This window comes from Motacilla alba, chromosome 4 (assembly GCF_015832195.1).
Source record: "Motacilla alba alba isolate MOTALB_02 chromosome 4, Motacilla_alba_V1.0_pri, whole genome shotgun sequence".
In the NCBI taxonomy this organism is placed as follows: domain Eukaryota; kingdom Metazoa; phylum Chordata; class Aves; order Passeriformes; family Motacillidae; genus Motacilla; species Motacilla alba.
Genome location: NC_052019.1, coordinates 11,817,427 through 11,843,020, shown reverse-complemented (window position 1 = coordinate 11,843,020; position 25,594 = coordinate 11,817,427). Strand labels below are relative to the sequence as shown.

Here is a 25,594-nt window from a genome sequence, read left to right as displayed (position 1 = left end):
TATAAATTTTACCTTAAAAAAAAATCATAGGTCCTGCCTCAGAGTCTTATGAAGAGAACTAGCTATTGTTTCATTCCTCCAGGCTTAAAATGGAGGCTGAAGAAAGCAGCCAAGGCCTGAAAATTCTATAAATCTGTCTCTCTTCTTAGGTCCTATAAACTTCCAGATTAATTAAAGCAAAAAATCCTTGCAGAAAGACATGAGGAAATACAGGGATGCTACTTTAAGCTAAATAAACATACCCAAGTACACTCACACAGGGAAGCTGAAACAGGCAGCAAAGCTTCTTTTTCCAGTAATTTTGCACATAATTTGGAGCTCTTTTCAATAAAAGAGACCCTTTTATCTGCCACTTCCATCGCACCGCTGATTGTATACCCTGAGAAACTGTCTGCAATAAACATCCAACCACCAAGCAGTCACTAAAATATTCCTTTTTCAGAAACTAGACAAATGACAATCATTATCATAAACGCCCTATTATGAGAAAAGAAATTTATTGTCATCCTAATGTTCCTCCTGATGATGTGAGATAAAGAGTCTTTCAAAAGATGTCAGAGTAGTACCTGGCCTGCTGGAACTAAAAGCTTACTGATAGCTTCAGAAAGTCAGAATCAAACCACACAAAAATCTGTATTTTTCTGGGAAAGGAAAGCAGGACACTATGAAGCACACAGGAAAAAATTCCAACTCTGGATTTTTTTTCTTAGTAACTGACAAGATTTACTTGCCAGGTGGTAAAATAATGAAGGAAAGAGGCCAGCAAAACTATACAAAGCTAAGATAAACTGCCTTGTACTAATTAGAAACAACGTGCAGCCCAATGACACTTTACAGACTTCAATTAGCATACTCTGCAGGAAGGAGCTTTCAAACATCTGTATGATGATTATTGTCCACTGGGATGTCATTTACAGTGCAAAGTATTAAAAACGGGGCCAAAAATCAATTACAATCTTTGGAAATGAGCATATTCTTTATCTAAGGGATTTGAACTTGTATGTGGAAATCTTTAAAAGGAGAGACAGAATCTGATTGGACAATGAAAAACAGGCAGCAGCACATCCTCCATCTGATTTGCACAAAATTAAACTGAAGGATCATTGGGATAATAATCTGTATATAAAGTGCTAGAAAAAAATACTATTTGAAGTCAAGCCTAACAAAGCAATGACTAACCCCATGCCAGATTCAAAGAGAGAGGTAAACATCCAGAAATACAGTCCATTAACCAAGATTACTTGGGTGATTAAAGATATGTACATTCTAGACAGGAAGACACAAATATACAAAATTAATAGGGAGAGTAAAAAAGCAACCAATACCCAGTGAAAATGCTATTTCAGCTGGTCCCTATTTATTACATTAGAGTTGAGAATTAAGGATTTTAGCCTATAATCAAAGGAAGCCAAAATAATGTGGAAAAACATAAATTACCAGACAAAAATATAAAAATTTAAAATTTACCAAGTAAAATAAAAAGGAAAAAAAACCTCACAAACAAATAAAAAGGGTTGTTTGAATGGACTGAATGTTTATTTTCTCATTTACTGATTTTCAGACATTTATCACAGAGAACATGCTTAGAAAGTATGTGAAAGTAATGCTGAGTTTCATTCAAGAGCAATGACCAACTGCAGAAAATGGCCAGAAAATTTACCAGATATTTCATCAGAGTTTTTAATCATGGTAGAAAAAATCTGGCAGTGTTAACCTGACTTTGCAGATCACTGATGACTAAACAACATGAGTATTTTGTACAGGAAGTAAAATGAAAATAACTACTCTCTTGGAGGCAAAACTTATTTGTCTTTGTAAGGGCAGATTAAGGACCCACAAATACACAGACATACGTGAAGAATGTATGAAAGCATGAACTAATGGAGAGTGCAGACACTTGCTGAGTAATGCCAAAAGCATGCCATTCTTGTGCTCTAAAGGTTGTCTTCTCATAATTAAGGAGGTACTAACCTAAGGCATTGCATTTGACCTTTAAAGCCCTAAGTAACCTGAAAATCTAGCCAAGAGATCAGGCTCTTTGTGCTCTTTACCTCTCTTTCCTTTTTCCTTTTGCTTTTACAGCACTGATTAGAGAGAAGCTGTCAGTCCCCCTCAGCCACAATGTCATTTGGTCAGACAGGACTGGACCTATTAAACTCTCGTTCAAACTTCACAGCTCATTTCTCCTGGGGGGGACCTGGGGAGAAACTAAAAGGTTGTCCTGGAAGAGCTGATTTATGAAGCTACCTCCCAGTTTTGTAGTAGGTTACCTGGCAGATGAGCAATTTTAAAATGCTAGTGGGATTTTTATGGTTAAGGCCGTTCAGGACAAGATGAGATGCCAATCAGCTGAGTATAATCAAAGATAAGAGGATGGAGGATGCTGTCATGATGCCTGGGCCTCTTCATTGACATGGAACATCATGGCTGTCACTGGTGTTCGGGTAAAAGCAACTGCACAAGCTATTTAACATCATGTGCTCTGCAGAATTAAAACGAAGTCTGAATTTCACAAGAAAATTCAAGATAACTAGGTTAATGCAGGATGTCTGCAGCAGAATTTCAGCTGCACAGCAGTCTCAAGCTATTTTGAGCAGCAGCAACTACTTACTTAAGTAGAAGCAGCAAGAGGCCACATTCCCTATTGTTTGGGAATAACAAAGCTAGAACACCTCTAACAGGCTACCTAGGGATTACTTCAGCTAAATGCAGCTTTGTTATCAAAAGAGAAAAGAATTTTTCTCAGCCTGACAGCACCATAAAAACTCTTGTTCATCGTGAATGACACATGAACAGAGACTGGTGTTTATAATTTTCTGCTGGTTAAAGACTCATTCTTGCTCCCATTGAACTAAATGAGGCAAAACTGCCATTGATTTCAATCAGATTGTCAGTAGACCTTAAAGATACTAACCATCAGCACTTATTAATATGGAATTATCAGCAGAAAACATATTGACTAGTTGATCTAAATACTTTATCTTCATTCATCAAAACACTTAATCCAAATGAACAGAGACAGAAAACTGAACCCGGACCAAAGGTCAGGCTGAACTTACAAATTGCAATGACTGCTGATGCACATTACCAGCAGCAGCAGCATAATGTGTATTGTATCCAATCAAACCAATGGACAGAACATTAAATGGGAAACATACAGCATGCACACACCCCCAGACACGCACCTTGCTTTCCCAGCAGTTCAAATTCTGCCTCAACCACAAACATCCTCCACCTTTTCAAATAAAAAACCATAAAGCCATAAAACTATCTCCTTATTTGCTGAAGCTTTTCATTCTAAAAGCCAAAGATCAACTTTTGTCACTATAAATGCCACAATTCTCATAAAAAGCTCTTAAACTCCACTGATATTATTTCAACTTCAGAGAAATAATTGATGTACTATAAAGGAGAAAAAGAGTGGTAAAAAAAATCTGAATTTAATTATATGAATGGTATTCCGTATACACTTAATTGCATAGCAGTAACACAACCACTTTCATTACTCTTTATAGCTTCAGATGCCCATTAGCACAATCCCCAAGGTTCCTTATGAATAATTAGATTAGAAAAGGGGGACTCTGATGAAGCGCAATAGGATGCAATGCTTATGAAACAGCACATCTTGAATCCAGATGCTGACATGACAACATCATGAAGAGCTAATTTGCACATCCAAATTAATACCATCATGATTATAACATAAAAGAAAGATATGCATATGAAACGAGCTACAGAAAATAATGTCAAAAAAGAATTGAGGCACTTATATTACAAAAATACATCTTTTTGACATTTTAACTCACTTGGAAAGGTATGAATAGATGAAATGTCATATTCATGAGCAAGGAGATACTTAAACAGACTTAGTAGAATTTAAACCACTATTTGGTAACACATGGGCAAGCTGTTTAATAAACAGTTATACCCATCAAACGTGCAGCACTCACATTAACAGGTGAATAAATTTCATTATATTCCATAACATATCTGTTTCTATTTGATACACTGAATATTTTTGTGTTGTTTGGTGCTTCTTAGGTATATACCACTAACTAAATCAGCAGTAATTCATTTTGGAAGGATCTCTGCATGGGGTCAAAAAAGAGAGTCAGATATTTCTTCAGCTGCCCTGAGTTGTATGTCTGTGTATTTACATATCCAAATGGTTCAGAAAGATCTCCCTCAAGTACACTTAGCAGAAAACAGTGGCATTTCTGTAGAAAGGCAAATAGGTCCACTTCCACTTCTGTGTCTCTGCTTTATGGACAGATAAAACACAAGACCACATTACAAGGCAGACTCGGCCATTTGCTACTCAGACACTGATGTCAGACAGATCCTCTTTCCACATTTTACAGCTTGTAATGTACATGGATCCTGTTTGCCCTATGCATTTGAGAATGTGTTCTGGCAAGGCTAGCACACAGCTTTTAAGAAAAGTTCACATCAAGAACTCTTTAGAGTGCAGAAACATTATTGTAAACTCAGAAGAAATGATAACATTACTGAAAAATATGGCAGAAACAGAAGGATAAAAGTAGATAGATGGGACACAAGCAAGAGGCATTAAAGTGGAGACATTATAGATATGGTAAAGCAACAATTTGAAACACAATGACTGGAAACTTTCTTATGATGCAAGGGTAAGGAAAACCTCAGTAGATTAAAAACAACATACATAAGGCTAATAGTAACAGTGTTCTTCACAAAGCATTTAGAAAACTGCAACAAAATACCACTGAAACAAGGAGACCAGTAGGACTCAAGTGATGTGTGTACACTCATGCACTCATCCATAAAAAATTATGACAGCAATGACAATAAGTGAAAATAACTTATGACAAAATTTTACTGACAGGTCTATAAAAGAGAAAGTCTCACAAAACACTTCCTTTTAAAAGAAGTCTGAAGTGAAAGCTTCTTCATTACCACACCCCTACAGTCTTTGCTTACTCAGATTGATCCAGCACTGTTGAAATCACTAGGAGTTCCTTCCAGGGACTTCAAGAGAAACAGTATCAGGACCAAAATCTATGAGTAGAATACGTTAACAAAACCAAAAATCAAATAACCAGCAAGACACAGAGGCAACATGCAGTGAGGAAACGTATGTGAGGCACAAATGAAAGCTTTTATTGGTATATGAAAGCATTTTCATGAGCTCTTGCCACTGTAGCCCTGATGCTTCCTGTATTTATCTGCCTTTTTTTGTTACCCCTTGCTGTGCACTGTGTAAGTTACAAAATTCTGATGGCATGTTCATTTTAATCACCTATAAGGCATCATACACTCCTGTGGCACTGAAGTGAATAAATACCATTAGGCCTTTTATTTTGGGAACACACAACTAGGTGCTCTTAGTCATGATGCATGTTCTACTTGTCGAAATAAAAGCCTCAAATCAATGCAGTCCTTGCTTTGGAAGGCAAAATATTAAAAATTACATATCTTTTACAAGCTCCTATGAATCATCCTAAAGCTGAAGTTGTTGACAGACCCCAATTGCATAAATTCACAAAACACCATGCCTAAAGCCAGAGCTAGCACACTCCTTTATTCCCTTCACAGTGTCCCTGCCACAGCTCGTGGTTTGCAGCAGCCCTGAGACCCATTTCTGGATTTACATGGTGTAAATGGATGACATTTTAGTTCATTTTTTCCCTCATCAGCTTTCCTATAATTCTTCATTTTCTGCACAAAGGTTGAAGTTCTGCCCCAAAACATGCTACTCCTGAAACACTGTCAGATGATTTAGGGTGGTTTTAGCAGATACTGGTTTCTAAGTACATCAGCCCAGGTCTGTGCAGTAATTTATATCCTGCTAGGATCTAATTAAGTCCACGTACAATTTCAGACATGTTTTAGTGCTAGCTTTTCTTGTGGAATGGCCTTTCATGAAATGTATGATACAATATTAGACCTCATTTAATCAGGAGATAGACACAATCTATCAAAAACCTAAAGAACACATATACTAACTCAGGATGTCATCTCAAAACAGAACACCAATTCCTGGCACAAAAAAATTTAGGCAGGCAGTTTCTATGAAAGATTTTAATATTTACTTTACTAGGTACCAAAAAATTGTAACAGTTAACAAAGGGTAAAATAGTTCTGGAACAGGCCCTAAGCTTTTCAGTGTTTTCAGACTGCAGTCAGAGAACTGATGACAGATCACAACCACCCTGGCAGCTGCCATGGCTTGGCAGAGCTGGCACACCACATGGCATGGATGTAACATGTATTGTCTTAATATAGTAGTTCTAAACATAAATTTTTAAAATACATTTAAACATTTTAGTAGGACGACAAGAGGACAACAGAAGGTTTGGTTTATTATTACCTCTACTATATCTGTGCTGTATTCTCTTCTCACATTAGTCTAGCAAATTTGCAGAGGAACATTTATGCAGTTTTTTTTAATATAAAGAAATTATGTACAGATAAGATTTGCAATAAAGGTCATCATTCATTCCTCCTTGGTAGTCTCTTTATTACCCTCATTAATATTGCTTTTCTGTCTCCAGACCTGCACCTCCAAGTGCTTCTCAATTTCTCTCACCTGAATAGGGCTGTGGGATTTATCTCAAGGGTAATATCAAGTTATGTTCACATATTTCCAAGATTTTTATGTAGGCATCCAGCCTCTGACTTTCAGAGATCATAACTGCACCTTTAATTCTCTTCTCTGGAAATCAACTAAATGCATAATTTGCCTGAACTTGTGATAGCACTCCAGTCTATTTAAGTGCATTCACAGTGCTCAGTAGCATAAATTGTTATTAAAAGAAACTCTTGGGAATCTATATGGTTAAACTTTTACTGAAGCCCCCATATCTTCACAGCCACCTAGATATTATACTTGCCTAAACACTATGCACATTAAGAGAGGTGTGTATTAAAGAGGTTGTTATTATATCCTGCTCTGCAATAAAAATGACTGAACTTTAATTTAAAAGTGCCCAGACAACAAAAAAAAACTACTAGCAGTGGGGAAAGAGATTTTTTTCCCCTGTTTAAAGAAAAAAAAACAACAACAACAAGAACAAAGTAAGAAAAAGCATACAAGAAGAGCCATTGCACAAGTCTTTAGCTAGATACGGAATCTGAGAAATTAAAAAAGTGCCAGTTGATGGATTACAAGCTTAATTACATCTGGGATAAGACATTTTAGAACCCAAAGGAGAAATGATTTGCTGAATGTCAGCATGCTCAGATGCCCACCAGCGAGCAGTCCCTCCTCTATTCCAGGGTTTCAGTGAAGACAACATACATGTCAACCACAGCAGAAGAAACACAAACTAATGAAACTGTGTGTAAGCTGTAATTACACTGTCTCAGTGAATGGCACTTGGGGTATTGTGAACAGATTGTACATGTTACTTCACACAGGGCCTAATGAAGCGTTCCCTGTTCTACAAACTTCACCTCTTGATTTAATTAACCTTCATACCTATACATGCACTACCTACCAATCATAAATGTTGGAAACCCCTAAAATCAACTATGGTGCTTTTGAGCTACATTACAAAAGTAACAGAGGTTTGGTTTGTTTTCAGTTTGGCAGCTCAAAAGTGAGCAGCAAGGAAATTTTAAGGTTCTTAGAAAATAAAAACTCATATGGTGAATTTGGCCCTAAATCACCACTCCTAAACATAACATCTAATCCTTTAAATGAAATAGCAATGAAGCAGAATTGATTAGTTCACAACAATAAAGAGAAACTAATATTTTACTAGAATAAAAATAAACATGAAAATAATCTAGGAGACCCAACTTTATAGAAGACCTCTACATATTAAAACGTATTCTGTTTTGCAGAACCAATTATATGGCTAACTCACATCTTGCTTAGGTTTGTAGGCATGGCTTTGCCCAATACAAATATATAAATGTATAAAATGACAACATTTTCACCGACCCTTAAAAACAGAAAGAACACTCATCATTTTTGTCCCAAATAAAAAAGTTATTTCACAGACCATAGCAGTAAATCTTTTTCAAGTTTAGGACAGAGCAGGCTGCTTTCAGCAGCCCTCCAGACCTCCCGTTAGCCTTCATCTTCACGTTTGCCAGATCAAAATGTTCCTCCTGTACAAATTCCTGCTCAGATTTGAGCACTCAAGGACAGATCTCTACAAATGCAAAGGGAAGCTCTGTCTGTTCTCCTGGCAGGAACAAACCCAAGGAAGGAAAACAGCAAGCCCTCATTTTCTCTTCTAACAAAGGGCAGGATTTTCTACTGCCCTGTAATTTGAAGGAACAAAGAGAAAGAATTGCACCTCAGAGAGGCACCTTAATGACACAGGAACTACCAGGGCTGCTCCTGGCAGGCAGGGCTCAGGTGAGGTTCCTTCATGAAGACTTGGTTGCTGTGTAAACGACAGAGCAACACTGACACACTTTCTCTGCTTCCCTTCCCCAAGTAAAGTTTGCATAAGATACTTAATATTTTACTTCATTAAAAAATCAAGTTGAAATTACTTAATGCACAAATTAGAAAAACACTCAGAGTTGATTTAGAAAATACAGGCTGCATTGGAGAAATATTAGTAAATTCTACACAACAACAAAGAGCAAGTGAAAGCTGCAGAGATAATTTATATGATTCTCCAAAGTCATTTTAATAGTACCTCTCATAAAAAATTAATCTGCAAAAGTTAGCAAGCATGACACAGAGGAGGAGAACCAGTGGACTGGATAGAAGTTGGCTGAGGGATAAAAGAGAAAGTTTGCCAAGCACAGAAAATGAAGACTCTCCTTGCATTTTAAAATTGAATCTTCTGGTTTTATATCCAGCTCTGGAGACCTACATTACAAGCAAAAAGAAGTACAAAGACCTCCTTCAAAACCTATGAAGCAACACAATTTCTGCTTTAAAAAGAACAAATGCAAACCCACATAGAATAAAGCAGAAAAACCCTCAACAAAATGCAACATTTATGGTTACATTCGTCACTCCAGAAGAGAGATTTCAAGGAGGGAGCAGAAACCTGTGTAATAGAGGCCATAAAGCAGGGTTTTAAATTAACTGAGAATTCAGCCAACCTTGACAACTTAAACAGAAGGCATCAGGTCTGTCCTTTTCCTTCACTGGAGCTGTGCTGTTCCTGAGAATATCAACCAATGTCAGAGTCATTTTGGCATAGAGGATAATAATTGTATTTATGATATATCCCTCAAAGGCAGCATGTGAGATCACTCAAGAAAGCTAAAATATTCCATAATACATGAAGATATTTAATATATTTTAAACCTGTACTTACTACTTTTCACTTCAGTAGAAAATTTGCAGCTACTGTAAAACAATATCATGTTTTGCCTTACACCATTTTATTGAATAACTAAAGAAACAAGTATTTTGCTCAATAATGTAACAAGAGGAGTAGCTCAGCACACTTGCTTACCTTCCTACACTGCAGCTACTCACTCAAAGGCCATCCTTCACCTTTGTTATTTTTTCCCTGACTCAGTTCTTGGGCCCTGTCTGCATGGTAGTAATTTGAACTTCAAAGTACCAAGGTGGAAAAATATTGTAATGCCACAAAGTGCCACACTCCAGTGAGGCCAGGGACACAGAGCATGACACACGACTGCAATTGGTGTGAAATGGTTGGGAGAGCGTTTGGTACAGGATATTAGAGCTGCTGTGGTGGTAGCACAGACCCTGTTGGCAGGCTGTCCATCACTACCAGCCTGGGGTCTCAGATGACAGCAGGGATGCTGAAAGTCCAAATGAGCTTTGCCTCTCACCTGGTAGAAGGCTAAATTAGAACCAATGCCATCAAACCCCCCTGGTTTAAGCCCGAAACTAAAGGCTCTCAGTTTCCAAGGTGCCTCATCACAGTATTCACTTGACTCCCTGCCATTTTCTTCCCCTCTTCCATAGCATTAGCAAACAAGGTGGACACTCACAAGTCATCTCCCCAGACAGCTCAGCATAGGTTCAGAAATTCACAAAGAATCTAAACATATCTACAGCTCAGGACGCTCCACAGATTCACTCAGAGTCTGAGTCCACACCAACCAGAATTAAGTCAGAACTGGGTGACTTTAAGCCAAGAAACTTGTAACTTGCATACTGAAGCACTCTGTGCTGACCTGTGTTTCAAATCAGAAGCTGCATCACATGTTTTTAGAAACCTCTGTGTGCCATGTGCTACAGGCATTCCCATATTTTTGAGGTTTAAACAGCTAGCACTGACCCATTAACTGTGTACACACCAAAGGGGACTAAAATGTGATACATTACTGAGGGCCTAGCAATACTGGAAGCCACAGGTCAGCAGTTGAATCTTTTGGGGATGTCTCCTTGCACAACTGACTCACAAAATCCTCTCACAGTACCTCATGTGAAAGTCACTGCTGCCCAAAAGACAAGGCAAGGCTGCTGCTGCTGCTGCACACACCCAGACCCTTCACCAGACATTCACTACTCCAAGGGCAGTATGAGCAGCCTGGCTGCCATGGCAGAGGCTGCCACAGAACCCTTCACTGCTGTAGCCTACACTAACACAACTATGAATAGTCCTGGACAACCTAAAAAGTTCAAGGAAATGCTCAAAACATGGTGAAAAGCATTTTTTATTCAAATATTTATTTCTAGCATTGAAAAAATAGCTATGGACTTTCCTTACAGTGATCCCTTTCCCATCTGGAATGGTGAAAGAGTAACACATAGGGTATAATCCCGGATTTCTGAGGATTTTGAATAAAAAGGTAGAGAACTAAGCTCATGGAAATTTTAACACCCTCAGATTCTGGCAACTGCAAGGAGCTGTCCTGGGCAGACCATTGGGTTTGTTAATGTGAAAGTACGGTAGGTTTTAAGCAAGGACAGTGGCCTTACTTCTTACAAAACAAAACTCTAGATGAACAACGTGCCAGAATTCATGTAGTACAAAGAAGAGCACAGGCTTCTGGGTTTATAATCAGACTGCTTTTCAAAGTCCAAAGCTGTGAACTAATCTATGGCCCCAGTTCACTTGTACTTGCTACTATGGCAAAACTTAAAGCCAATACAGCTGATATCTGGCTTCCCAGGAAGAGCTTTTCACAGACCTAAGTAAAAAGCCATTTTGCACCCTAACCAATGCTACTATAGATCTTACCCAGTAATTAAACCTAGATTCCCCCTTGCTGTTGTTGGCAACAATCAGATGTAATAGAAACAACAGGTGTATTGGTTTTCCTGGGACTCTGAAAAATTAGGGGTTAGGGAATGAAAGGAGTCCTCTATTTCTTGTGTATCACAAAAATAAATAAACCTTGATCTGCAAAATCCAAAACTGTGTTATGTACTCTGCTTTAGATTGTAGCTGAATGGAGGCATTTTACAAGGGTCTCTCTGGTCTTGAATTTCAGAATACAGTGCAGAGCAGAATAAAGCCACAGACTTGGAAAAGCTATTTATAGTGCACATGCCCCAAGGAGATATAGCTAATAACTAATTCATTTCACATCACACATTTGAATGCAATATGAAAACTTCTCAGTTTCTTATCAGCACAGAAGAAAAGACCCTGCTGTGGCTTTCTTTAAAATAATTAAGGATTCTTTACCAAAACATTTTAATCAAACTACATCTCCACAGCAGTCTTTTCTTTCTCTGCCTTAAAGCTATTTTATTAGGAGGTCCATACCTATTAGGTTTTGATAAAAGCACTGATAAAAGTTTTGATAAAATGATGCTCATTTTCCTAGATAACACATTTGTTCATCAAATACTTTTCAACAAGCTGGATTAAAATCCAATATAATACTGGTCATATCAGTAGGAAACAAATGGAAAAATCTGCTGAAGAATTCAGTGAGCTATTTAACTGTAATATCTGCATATGATGAGGTTGTGGATTGGGCTCGTTTTCTGCTGTAGAGAAAGCAGATCAGCTAAGTATTATTCCATGGACCAGATTGCTGAATATTTTATTACAAATGATTAAGAATTAAACAACAGACACGGAAGATAAGGATTTGTAGTCCTTGAGAGACATCAATAAGCATATTGAGCTTCTGTTCTGCTGCAAGTGCAGCAGCAACAAAGCAGCAAGCTGACACAGTGCTCAGTGTAATGACAGCCTTCTTGTCTCTCCACACCCACAATTTTTGTTTTCTTTTGCTTTTCTTCCACATACTGACACCAGGTGTTAGAACAGCTTGACTCAAGGAGAGTGTCCCAAGAACAGTGTGGTTTCAGCCAGTTCTGGTGCCAAGAAGGTATCAGAAATAAGCCAGCAGGGGAGGCTGTGAGGAGCCCCAGCTGGTGCTCCACAGGAGCTACTATTGCCATGGGACTCTGGTAACTGTACAAGAAGAACAAGGACCCTTGGAAACAAAAAGGAATTGAAAAAGTAAAAAAAAAAAAATCCCACAAATACTATCCTATGGCTCAGACTTAGCAATGACCTACTATTTAACCTGGGCCTCCTGTTACTTCTTAATTAAAAGGCAAGTTTTTGTTAGCAGGTTTTATGCTTAAATTAGAATGAATTGATATACAGAACAATGTGAATGAACACCAATATGTAATTCAGTGCCCCTAGGGCACCCAGTTTTTTCTGAGTACGACGACAGCATCCCAATTTTACCACAGCAGAAGCAGCATGAAAATTGTTTGTAACACACAGTAAACATAGACTGTAACAAGATATTGTGAGCTTACAGAGCCTTTTACTGATGTTGTAGGATCAGTGAAAATGCTGGCAAACAACACTGAAGAATATATGCATAGACATCCTAATGATTTAAACATAACTGCCTTTCTGTTCAGCGGGCTTAACAGAGACAAAAGTAGTTACCTTGTACACATAATGCTTGCTTGCAAATTTATCAGTCATGAAGGTCAATGGGTTAAACTTGAATAAACATATCCTAAATCTCTAATTAAATTTAACAGAAAGAATGCGGATCTCCTTCAACAATCCTTTTAGGGTTTGGGTTTTCTTTCCTTTCAGCAGAATATTCTGATAGCATTAGAAAGTAGAGCTCAGTGGAACACCCATTTCCAGAATCAGACCTCTTATAGAAAGGATACACTACTTCATCTGGGTGCATTGATTTTATTTAGGAAATGGAGAGAAGCTGACCTGAGCGGTTTTTTTCAATTTTGGATTGAGAGAGGGCTTTTGGTTTGGGCTTTTTTTTCTGTTCTCTTTTCACTTTAGTTGTTTGTTCGTTTTGCTATGTTTACTTTATTACATGTTTATTGATCATATGCTTTAGTCTGAATCTCTGTAATATTCAGAAAATAAATATGTCCTCATTGTGATTGAGCAACAATATATTAACTATGATTATTAAAGCAAACAAGGTAAATTATACTGACAAGAATCTGACAAAAAATTTGCAAATTGGGATTAAAAATAACTGCAAAATAGTATCAGCTGCTCATTTTTCATATTTTAGTCTGAGCCAGAGCATGTCCAGACTACCTGCAACACAAAACGTTCAAAGACTCTACACAACTTCTGAAGGCAGAAATCAGGTTAGTTGCTCAGAATTCTAAACACACTGAGGGTACATCAGCTATTGAAACCAATTGTCACTTTTAAAATTTTGCTTATGCCATATCTAAACCTTTGAAGAGCACAAGTGCTATCTAGTCATCATATTAATTCTTCAATTGTTACTTCTCCCATCAAGTAAGTAGCAGATAACTTTTTAATATGCTAATATTTAAACTAGTTTTTATTAATTGCTGTCCCAATATAAACTTTCTAATGACTTCATTACATCAATAAGTGAAGAAATACAACCCTAACAGAAAACACTAAAATTAAGTATAGCAATATAATTTAATATAAATAATACTATACTGGATATAAGCTTTTCTGTGTTTTCTTCAAAGGTCAGAAATATCTACTTTTCCCAGGACATTCCAAGTATTTCACTTTTTAAACAGAGGAGAAGTGCAAAGCTTGTAATTTGCCAGAAATGCAAATTCATTAGTTATCAAATCTGTGCATTTGAATGGCAAAACCCACAGCACTGCAGATGAAAGATGTGACAGCACGTTGGGGTTTTGGAACCTTTAAATGTATAGTACAACACTGAGTCAGCACCTTCTCTGTAGCAGAGGAAAGTGAAAATGTCTTTTTGAAAGAGCAAAAGAGGGCTAAGCAGGGAACTCCTCCCAAAGGGTATTTATAACCACAGCCCTGCCAAGGTCACTGATCACACTGTCTCCTGGTGATGCAGCTATGCAGGGTGCTGATGTGCCAGAACATCAGGAGATGTACTCCTGTACTCCTGTACCCTGTCAGGAGAGCTCCAGCAGCACTGGACAGCAGCAAGGGAGAAGTGCTCAGGGATGGTTCTGGTACCATGCTGATACCTCCCATCAGCGAGCTGCTGCCAAAGAGCCAGCCCCTGAGCTGCTATCCGTGCTTGTTCTGCTTCCAGACAGGCATGCAGGGAGAGAAAATGAACCACTACAAAAGCAAACACCACAAAACACTGTGTTATCTTCACTGCTTGTATAGAGCAAAGCAGAATATCAGCAACATAAAATTTCTCTCCTTTACACTCTAAGGTGTGTCTCAGTGTGTGCTTATTGCATCAGTACAGCCAATCCTCTCACAAACCAACCTAGAAATTTCTTCCAATGAACAACTGAAATCTGCATCCTCTCCTACTTGCTTCCCACAATATTTATCGACACTGAAGAAGTGGAGCCAATAACATGATGTGTATATCAGCACATTTCAACTCCAGCTAGTATCCAGCTGGAGCATCTTAAGTTTCATTTTAAAAACTCAGTTACATTGAAGATCTTTCAAATAAAGGGAAACCTTATGGATCAAGCTCTGGAAAACAATCACAGAAGAAACTTGCCATTGATACTTTTCCACAAACCTTTCTATAATTATTTAGTAACTACTAAGCTAACATAAAATCAGTCTGTGGTTACACAGCCAAATGCAAAAGCAGATGGCAAAAAACATGAGCAAATTTCCAATTTTTCACTGCTTAACTTCATTAAACATGTTTTTCATTTAAAAGTAGTAAGGTCTCTGGGTCTCAGATAGTTCTGAATCCTGCAATTAGTGACTATTAAAACTCTCACTTATTAGCTGGATTTTAAAACCATTTTCAGCCTTTCACTACTGTTGTAGTACTATCTATGCTAACAGAAATTCTTCATGCTCTAGTCTTGGTGCAATATGGGGCAAAGGAGAACCTCTTCCAACCTCTCTTCTCTCATTTATCAGGGGCTGGAGAACAGCCTGACCATATCCAGCATATCCAGACCACGCATTCATATGATTAGCTTTCATTCTCTTGCCAGGTCCAAGATATTTCCAATGTAGTACCCACTTTTTCTCTTAAGAAGGAACCTTTCTCATGGTCTTTTCTGTTCTTGAAATTATTTTATTGACAGTCAGAAATTCCCTAAGGATTGCAAATAAAGATAGAAGCACAATATTTTATAAACCCACTGTAAAATACCATCAGAATTTCCTAGAACTAAGAAAATTAATTTACTTCACTCACCTTTTAATGGAAGATGTCCCTGCCCATGACAACAGGGCTGGAACCAGATGATCTTTAGGGTCCCTTCCAACCCAAACCATTCTGTGATTGTATGATTCAAATGTTTTGACCTGCCCAGATGTTGGATAGATAGATATAAAACAGATATAAAGACTTATCACAAAAACCTGGCAGTGGAAAAGCTAAGGAAGCATTTGACACAGACCACTACAACCACTACAGCCATCTGTATGTCATCGTAGACCGCATCACAATCCAGCAAAAAAATTATCTAGTCATCTTCCTGTCCACTAATGATACACACAGAAAATTTATCAATTATCTGTGTGCCAAAGTGTGATCTGCTGCTGTCAGTTGAAAAGATAGGCATATTCTTCAATTATTTCCTGTATGGTACAAATTAAACAGGAAAACTACTGAAACCTTTCATTAACCTCCCAGCAAGTACATGTTCTTCAAAACAATTACAGTCAAAAGAACAATGATCTATAGACCAATTTTGCAAGGCTGAACACCAGAGACACTCATTCTTTAAATCTAATGTTATTTTGCCAGACAACAGAACAGAGACATTATACAGCAAATTCCCAGACGTATGTAACTCGCAAACTGAGCGTGACCTTTTCCTGTGGTCAGCTGATGGTTCAGGCTGTGGTTGCTATGGGACCTCCCTCAGCAAGATTGGGACATTCACAGGGGACAAATGCACCAGCCAAACTGATCAAGGGTTCACTGGAGAACCCAGATTCTCTCTCAAGTCCTTAGAGCACTAAGGAAGAAGCCCCTGGAAGGATTCGTTCTCTGGGCACAACACCAAAATAAGGATAAAGCTCAGCATTTAAAGGTGGAGGCAGTGAACAGCTGTAGCCCAACAAGGAGCACAAAAGAATCAAGAAGGTACACACAGAAAACATACCCCCTTTCTTTGGGCAAAAGAAAAAACAGCTTTGAACTCTTCCAACTCAATATCTTAACTATATAAAAATTGAAATGGTAATAGTCTGTGCAACTGGATTAATATTCAACCAAATATTCAATGTCATGCTCAGATAAACATTTAAAACCCCCTTTAATCAGTCCTAATTTTTAGATGCTATGGAAAATCCAAATAGAGGGATATACTCTATTGGATATCAAAGTCTTAAAATGTGAACTAACAGTACCACTCCAAAAACATCTTTAAACATTCTATATTATGAAAGTTATGTCACTGTAGTGCAGGAAAGACCCAGTTAGGAGACAGAATATTTTCCCACCTAAAACAAAAAAAGCAAAGAGAAGTTCTGACCTCAGAAAGCAGCCAGTTGGCACTAATATTTCTTTTTTATTCCAACAGCTAGCTGAGATACCAGAGCATATCTAGAAACCTAATTATTAACTATCATTTAGAATAGTACTTACTGATCTATTTTTTCCTTTGGATAATAGAGATGTTATTTTATACTCAAAATTTATGCTTGGTTAGAACACAGTCTGTTTTCATTTTACAATTGTTGGGCATACAGACTAAAATGACACTATGTGTCAAAAAGGAAGTTTTGATTTACGTTTGCACTTTTCTTTTCCATGGGTAGTAAAACCAAATAAAGTTGTGTTGGCAACAATCCCATTATTTTGCCACTAAAGGCAAGTTTGTGAATCTCAGGAGAGGCTAAGTTTCCCACCAAGCTGCAGACTCATAAGGAGCTGTCAACATCAAACGCCAGAGCCAGGCCAGAAGTCTCTTTTAATTAATTTTTTTAAGAGCACTGGTGAAAAGATAGTCCACAAGAGTGGGGACAAATTGTAGTGTCATAACTACCCAAAAAGCAACAGAATCAAGAGTCAAATGACATCAAAAACGGTTAGTATACATGACTGTACCTTGGTCTATCATTTGGAAGATATAATTTATCAGTGCAAGCAGTGCAGCTTGTCTACTATATTTAGGGCTAAACCCAGATGGATTCAGTCAAGGAAATCTGAGGATTCTAGATGCCACCAGAGTCGCCTTGCGCACAAGCTTCCTTATAGCTTTCCCTAAAAAACAAAGAAATTCAAGACAAAAATGGTGAAAACTTTCCTCATCTAAGGAGAATTTTTCAAGCAGGAACAAAACTGCTGACCCTGTAAGCAAGCAAGCACCTTGTTCTCCCAATCACTTTCAGTAATAGAAAAATACTTCCTCAGTGGACATTCCCAGACTTACAAAAGTGAGCTACAAACCATGGCCCAGATCTTTCTAGCTCCTACATTCACCTAGATCAGTGCAATTAGCTGAGAGTTAAGAGAGTTTCCTCTCTCATACTCATAATCCCATAGAAGTAGAAACTAACTTTAGAATTACCAGTCCTGATCAAAGTCACTGAAATAATTAATATCTTGAAAATTCCTCAGTGTGAAACCCATTGTATAACTGCTGAAAGGATTAAACTCAGATTAAACAATTTACACTCCATCAACAGTTCAACAGAATGTCTGTTGAAGCAGTTTCAAGAAGCATTAGCTGCCTCAGTCAATAAAATTTAAAATGGAGCCCACAAAATCATTCTACAGGATCTAGAGAACAGGTGCTCTTTCCCTTTTAAAGGCAGGATCTTCCTATTGAGAAAGGAAAAAGTGGTAAGGAAAAAATAAAGTCATACAAGCATATAAATAAAAAGCTCTATTTCATAGAAATAAACTGTATTTCCATCATCTGAATATAAGGAGAGGAAATTAGGGAACTGGATTTTATACTAATACTGGTATTCAAAAGGAAACAGTCTGAAGTAGCAGCTTCATTCCAGGTTTGTATATCAAAGAAAAAAACCTTATGGACCCATGAAGAAATATCTTCTCCATTTTAATTCATATCTTCTCCATTTTTCTAAAGTCTTTCTTTTCTAGGAGTTACATCAGAAAGGCAATGCATGCAAGCACTGACTAGGAAAAAAAGAATATTTATTATACATTCTAGGTAGATTTCTATGGTTATTTACACATGCATATATTCAAATTTGCTTTGAAATTCAGAAAGATGAAGTGCTGTATCAAAGCAGTTCTTTTTATTAAGGCATTTGTCATTATGTGAATCTAGTTCAGACAGCAACAATCTATTCAAGTTGGCTACTCAGGTGTGTATTTGTATGCACCAAGCTCTCATGAGAGAGATTTCTTTCAACTTCTATTTGCACTTTTAAAAGCAGTGCTTTTAATAAATAGTGAATCTGAGTCAAGCCCACAGTATTCCTTTGGTGGAAATGAGGCAAATTCTCTGGGTATGTAGACATCACATCTTAATACATAATTTCCAAAATCAGTGGAGGTGCAATGCTTACACCAGCAAGGGACTGGTGTACATCACCACTTGCAGATTCAGTTTGAGCAGAGCAGAACTATCAGCCTGTGCCTGACCTGTGAATTGTTAGCCAAGCAACATGGAGCAAGCCTTGGCTTTGAACAGTCAATCAGAGCACAGAGTATTCTTTACATAACCAAATTTGAGGACACTTCCCTTAAAAGGCGGAGCTCTACTAAATGAAATCCCACTCCTTCTGACTTGCCTTGCAAGCTGGCTGGCAAGTAGACATGAGGAGTTGCTAGCCAAGGGCAATTTCTAAGTGAAGTCATATAGGAATATACATGTACTTTAGGGATGACCCCAAACCCAATCAAAATTAGTATCTTGCATAAATGTTCTTGAAAAAGTAATTAAAATGCAAGGGACACTGCTGAAATTGCTTTCAAGAGCTTGAGTATTCTTGTCTGCTTTCTGTCTAAAGAATTTTAGATGCTCAACACTTTTTAAATTACATAATCAATTTTTCTTGAATCAAAACCAAATTAAGTTATTTCTAGATCATCTATGCCACCACTGGAAGAACTAATCTAAGTATTTATTTACTGCAAACAATTATACAAAAATTCTGACAAGTCATATTTCTACTACTTCTCTGGAAGCCACTTGCTGAGGTTTTCCACATTTACATTTTCAAACCACAATCCCTAATAAAGTCACTATATCCCTGATACCAAGTGAAATCCAGACCAGGGACAATAATTGTCACTTAAATACTGGCAGTGTGCTTATGAACATTTTGGTTTCATAATCACCTTCAGGATGTCTTCCATGGTGTGTTGATATCCAGAATGGTTACAAACTAGCCGTACTTTCCATGAGTGGCCTCCATGCATTTTAAATGCATGCCACCAAAAGGCTATGTCCAAGAAAAACAAATTCTCATTCTTTGCTCTCCCTCATGCATCTACAAATTTATTTATAGCCAAAATCAATATCTAATGTCCCATGGTTATTAGAATGCAATAGTATCTGCCATACTCCAATGCTATAATGCCATAATGAATTGCTGGTCATTTGCACATATCTTACAATTTAGAATATAGTTCTCCAAAGTAAGTTAAAAAATGCTAATAAACAATGAAAAGCTTATATAACAATAAAAATCTCAACTGTAAATATCAGAAGATAAAAGATCAGAGAACTTTGTCACTAAAATCACATTTGTAAAAAGAAGGCATATTTAAAAACCATCTTCTGGATGTATGGTTTTTATGTACTCATGCATGCAATGGCAACAAACAAATGTGAAACACCACATATATTAAATTTGACCATCCAAACCCATAAACTCAAAATATAGTTGCTGATCCACCCAGATTTTTCTAGGGTTTTTGCTTCACACAAAAACATTAGGAGATCGTCCCATGAATATTTTAAAGCACAGATTTGACACAAGAATAACATATATAAATAACATATAAATATGTACACAAATATATATATTTATATTTATGTTATTCTTTGTTATATGTTATATATATTATATATAATAACATATAACAAAGAATAACACATAAATAAAAATTAATAACAGACCTAAAAAGACTTTAGCCTGTTTAGCTACACAGTCAATGAGGAACAATCCATGTTCCACTCCTTAGGATAGAGGAATCCCAGTGCAATAAATTAATACTTGCTCCATATTATAAGCAAAGAGGAGTTCTACTCTTCCTTTCAGTTTGCCATGACATGACTGGTTTAAGCTCTGCTGGTTTTCAGTTTGTTTTGGTTTTGCTTTGGGATTTTTTGGTACTATCTTGGGAGTTGGATTTTTCATTGTTTGTTGAGCTGATGCAAATCTTCACCTGGATCTCTTGCCAAGTCATGTACCACATGCCTAGAAACTTGTGTTTCCTGAACATCATTATGGCTTTCCCATTCCGCTTCACTATTTTGGTGGCTGCACAATGAGGATTAGCTGGGTGCCCAGTCACAGTGAGGAATTCAAATACTGAAACGGAGTTATTACAGATGTCTACAAGCTCATGGTCTCTACCAGCAGAACTTAAAGCCCCTCCAAGAATCAATTTTATCACTAAGTTATTTTTCTTAGTCAAACCCCTAATAACTAGGAGGTCGTTTTGTTCACAGCGAGAGCAGAGATATCATTATTCACTGCCAGCATTTTACTCCACAGTGGGACATTATTACCTGCATACAGAAATGAAGGGGTAGCATGTAAGGCTCTGGGAGAGCAAACAAAAGCTCTCATGACACTTCTGGGAGGAAAAGGCCAAGGCTTCTTCAGAATATCCTGCTATCCGCAGGGAAAGGACTGTGCCCCTCTATTGTACAGAGCATACAGGAAAAGAAAACATTCCTAGAAGAAATCCGTCCTCTGTCTAGTTATTTCCATGTTCAAATACATGTTTCCACATACTCATCACACTACATCTTGATAGACTTTTAGTATGTAGCACCATCTTTTACAAATGTAATTTCTAAACTGAAATCTAAAAGTTTCATTTTGGGTATAGGCATGAGTTCAGCAGTAAGTTGCTTTGTATAAAAGAAGCTCTGTCTTTTATTTGTCCTATTGATACAATAGCAGCCTGGGTGGGTAGGAAAACTACCTCACCTTCAAGCCAAGAAGCTTAAAACCTTCAGAAGAACAGCAAAAGTCTACCTTCCTTTTTTCAATAGTTCAACTATCAGAATATCTCTCTCTCTAGCTTGTCTTTCTTTTATCCTTGTAGCACTGCCAGCTACATGTCAGCATCACTAGAACTTTAAGACCTCTACAGATTATCCAGCAGTTGTCCAGAATTTTCTGATTAGCCAAACAGCAACACTAAAACTGAGCAGACAAGCAGCAGTCTGGTAATTCTCTATGAGCAAACAATACCCTGTCAGAAACACGCTACCACTTAGTAACACAATGAAAAGCAACCAAACATAGATACAGAATTTTAAAAACTAATGGGTTTTTAGCTATGAATTACTGACACCTTTGGGTAATAAAACACTAGCAAGAAATTAGTTCAGTCATTCAATTTCACCATCATCCTGGAAAAGAGAGAATGCCTTTTACTACCATTACTAGCATTTAGTTACACATCACAATATATACCAGAAAGATAGATTGTGATATTTTTTTGAAACTCAAATTCAGCTGTTCTCCCAACCTCTTCAGATTCCTGAAGCCAAAAATACCTGCTCTTTTGAAACAGCTCTAGCCTGTGTGACCAATTTCTTATTCTGGGCTGGATCACTACAAAAGCCAGACGATTGGTTAAAAATAAAAAAGGAATGCTGAATACCATAGCAACTGGCATGCAGCCTTGCTAACATGCAGGAAGGATTTTTTACTTGAACAAGAGCTACAAGTGAAAACACCAGGCCAAAATCAGATCTGGCACAATATCAACAACGCAACAGAAACACAGAAATTACCTGACCCCTCCCCAGTCTCCTCCCTGTAATATCTTTTGTGCAGCAGCAAATCTTCAAGTTCTTATTAAAATACAATTCAAACAGCAAATTAAAACGTGTGCCATGGTATTGATTCCATATGTACATCAATAAATGGCAGAATCTTTGCCAAAACAAATAGGATTAAATGTTGAAAAATCAAGTAATAGAAGCAGAACAATAATAGAGCTTGATCTTTAGTTTTAATTAATGGTCATATCATTCCATGACTAAAAGGATTAAAAGTTTCTAAAGAAACATCTCTAAATACAGATAAATTTACAATGCCTGATTTAGTGATCACTTTTAGGAACGTATCAAAGTAGTCACCTAATGTCGATACCCTCTAAGAACTGCATCAAATCCATAAGGAATACATTTGAAGAAGCATATTGCTCTGGAATTACTGCAAGAGTATGTGTCCAGGGCAAGGTTTTGGCAGGGGGTGGGCTCTGTGGGAAGAGACCAGAAGCTGCCCTGTGTTGGACAGACCCACTGCTGTCCCAGGCTGAACCCACAAGTGACACTGGTGCTCCTCTGTGCTAACATATTTAGGAAAGTGTAAAAAAACCTGTTTGGCAGCTATGAGAGAGAAATGAGAAAACATGAAAGAATCAGCCCTGCAGATGCCAAGGTCACTGAAGAAAGAAGGGGCAAATGTTCTGCAGGCATCAGAGCAGAAATTCCATTGCAGCCAATAGAGAAGACTGTGACAATGCAGGTTGTCCTCCTGCAGCTGATGAAGTCCACAGTGGAGCAAATACCCACCCAGCAAGCACATGGAGAACACCAAACTGGAGCATGAGGAGGTGCCCTAAAGGAAACTGCAGCTAATGGAGGGCCCAGGCCGGAGCAGGCTCCTGACAGGACACATGGCCCACGCAGGGAGCCCACACAGAAGCAGATTTTCAGGCCAGAACTGTAGTCTGTAGGAGCAGCACATTCCTGATGGACATTTCCTTGGAAAGGATTCATACTGAAGCAGTGGAGAAGGACCTGTGTTGGAAAAGCTTGTGAGGGACTGTATTCCTTGAATGAGACCTCACAATGGAGCACGGGAAGAGCATAAGGAGAAGGAGCAGCAGAGATGAAATGTTACAGATTGAGTAACTCATTTCCACTCCCCCTGCTCTATTCAGGAGTGGTAGAAAGTGGCAGGCAAAGAAGAAAAGAGGGAAGCTGAGTCTGGGAAAAGAGAGGAGTTGAGGGTAAGATGGTTTTAGGTTTGATTTTTTTATGACTAATTTTCTATATTTTTAATTAGCAATAAAGTAATCTTTCTCTAGTCAAGAATCTTTTACCTGTGGCAGTAATTGGTGAGGGAGGTCCTCTCTTTATCCTTTCATCTTACTTTCTCTCCTTGTGCTGCTGCAGAGGGGGATGACAGAGCAGCTAGCTGGGCACCGGGCAGCCAGCCAAGGTCACTCCACTACAGAGCTCTTGCATTCAGGGAAAAGAAGAAATTTCTCCTCAGCAACTTAAGCCATGAAGTCTTGGCTCTGAAGTAGAGATTCTGTTCTAGGTCAGCTGTAACAGGTATTTACTGCATTGCACAGTGAAGAATCGCAGCACTGTCTCTTCTCAACCATGTTTAGGGTGCCTTTACTCAGGAGACTCTTCTTGCCTGCATTGTAAGGATGCTCACTGAGTTTGGCTTTACAGGCCAGTGGGAATGTCAGCTCTGTTCCTCTTTGTGCATCATTTAAGAGGTATTCAGAACCTCCTATGAAGTATTACCAAGTGAAGAAAAGATGCAATACCCACAGCACTGCTTTTAATATTAGGGCTAATTTTTAAACCAAGTCAGAGGTAAGTCCACATCACAGGTAAGTCCATAACTCCACAATATCAAATTGATTTACATGCTCTACAAGCACAATCTTTGAGCTTTTACTGGCATTATGGAGTGTTACAAGCCACCTAGACCTATGAAAATCCACATACTTTTTTGCCACTAAAATTAGGGGAAGAGCCTTACTTTGGGTTCTTGAAAATAATGACCTTGCTTTCTGTCAAGGAAATTATGAACTATGGGGTATTATATTCGTTAATATGTTTTCTGTATCTCACAGTGGCCAAAAAATGTTTAAGGCCTTTTGACCCAAAACTCATGCAGTCTTACAGGAACTTCATGTTCCCAAAAAACTCCTTTGTCAGAGCCCACCGACCTCAAATTAACAAAATATACTTTGGTTTAGGGAGGTGATTCCATCATACTGGTAAATTGTTTGACATTTTCTGTACATGTTGAAAATGGGCATGTTTCTGTTTTGTCTCAGATCTCTGATGCATCATAATTCAGATGTGAAATCAGGCTAATTGTAACAATGCATCTGTGCTTAATCTGTACATATCTCAATATGTCAAATATGTCTGCATTTATAATATATGCATAGGATGAATACAGGCTTTATTAAACACTTTCTCAGAAAGTATGCATGCCCTTTATCTTCCAAAGATACTTTATTTCAAAGTCACACTTTTATTTACTTCACATTTCAGAAAACTGTGAAAAATTTGCTAATTGGGCTCCACAAACAGTAGATGTCAAAAGTAGAAATAAGTAAAAACAGGTCAAAAAGAACCCAAGAAACTTAGCAAAGCTACATTCAAAGTTTTAGTTGGCCTTGATTTTAAAACATGCGAGTTTCCAATGCTTCCCTTGCTCATCAGATAAGAATGCTTGATGGACTGATTACCACAGTGATCACTCTTATCCCTTTTTCATACTTTTAGAACAGGATTTTATAGTTAGCTTGTTTTGATTTACCTTTGTTTTACTTACAAAGGATGAAGCAAGGAATTTTTTTTCACTTTAGGTGCTACCCAGGAATTCACATCACCTGCTTTCTGAAAACATGCAATATGGTACTCTGTGGTTACTATTACTCATGCAAGCATACTTTTTCCAAGAAAGAACTATACATAAATGTACGCTAGAAATACTTTCATGTTCCTGGAAGTATGGCCTCAGCACCTGCAAGACCAGATTTTTCTCTCATGCCAGTTTTCTATTCAACTTATGTCAACTACAATCTATTCTGTTCCCTGAAACTGTAAATTTTCTCTCTAGAGTTTACAATCTTAAGCCAGAATTCAGAATGCAGAGGACAAGCCAGAAAAATGGTTATTCATTCTGCATACTTAAATGTGCATACTCACTCTTGCCTATATAAAAATTCAGAAAAACGTGGATCAAGGGCAGTAACTTATTATAACAAAAAGGTCAAATTCAAGGAGGACTGGAATACAAAACTGTCAGTGACCTCAGCTCTGAAACAATTCCTCCATGCTCGAATTGGCATGAAACCCATGACAAAGATGCAGCAGAGGTCAGTGACTGAAGTACACAATGGTAAGGCCTAA

General features: G+C 37.7%; 1 protein-coding gene across 9 annotated transcripts in view; it reads right to left on the bottom strand.

Moving 5' to 3' along the window:
* PPP2R2C (protein phosphatase 2 regulatory subunit Bgamma) overlaps window positions 1–25,594 on the bottom strand; it is a 193,767-nt gene that overhangs the window by 69,198 nt on the left and 98,975 nt on the right. Inside the window, exon 2 of one of the 9 annotated variants that reach the window (XM_038134263.1) lies at window positions 17,359–17,514. The exons of the other annotated variants lie outside the window; for them this stretch is intronic. Coding sequence (XP_037990191.1) covers window positions 17,359–17,371 — 13 coding nt within the window. The 5' untranslated portion in view covers window positions 17,372–17,514. The remainder of the gene's footprint in view (window positions 1–17,358; window positions 17,515–25,594) is intronic. 9 annotated transcript variants of the gene reach the window in all.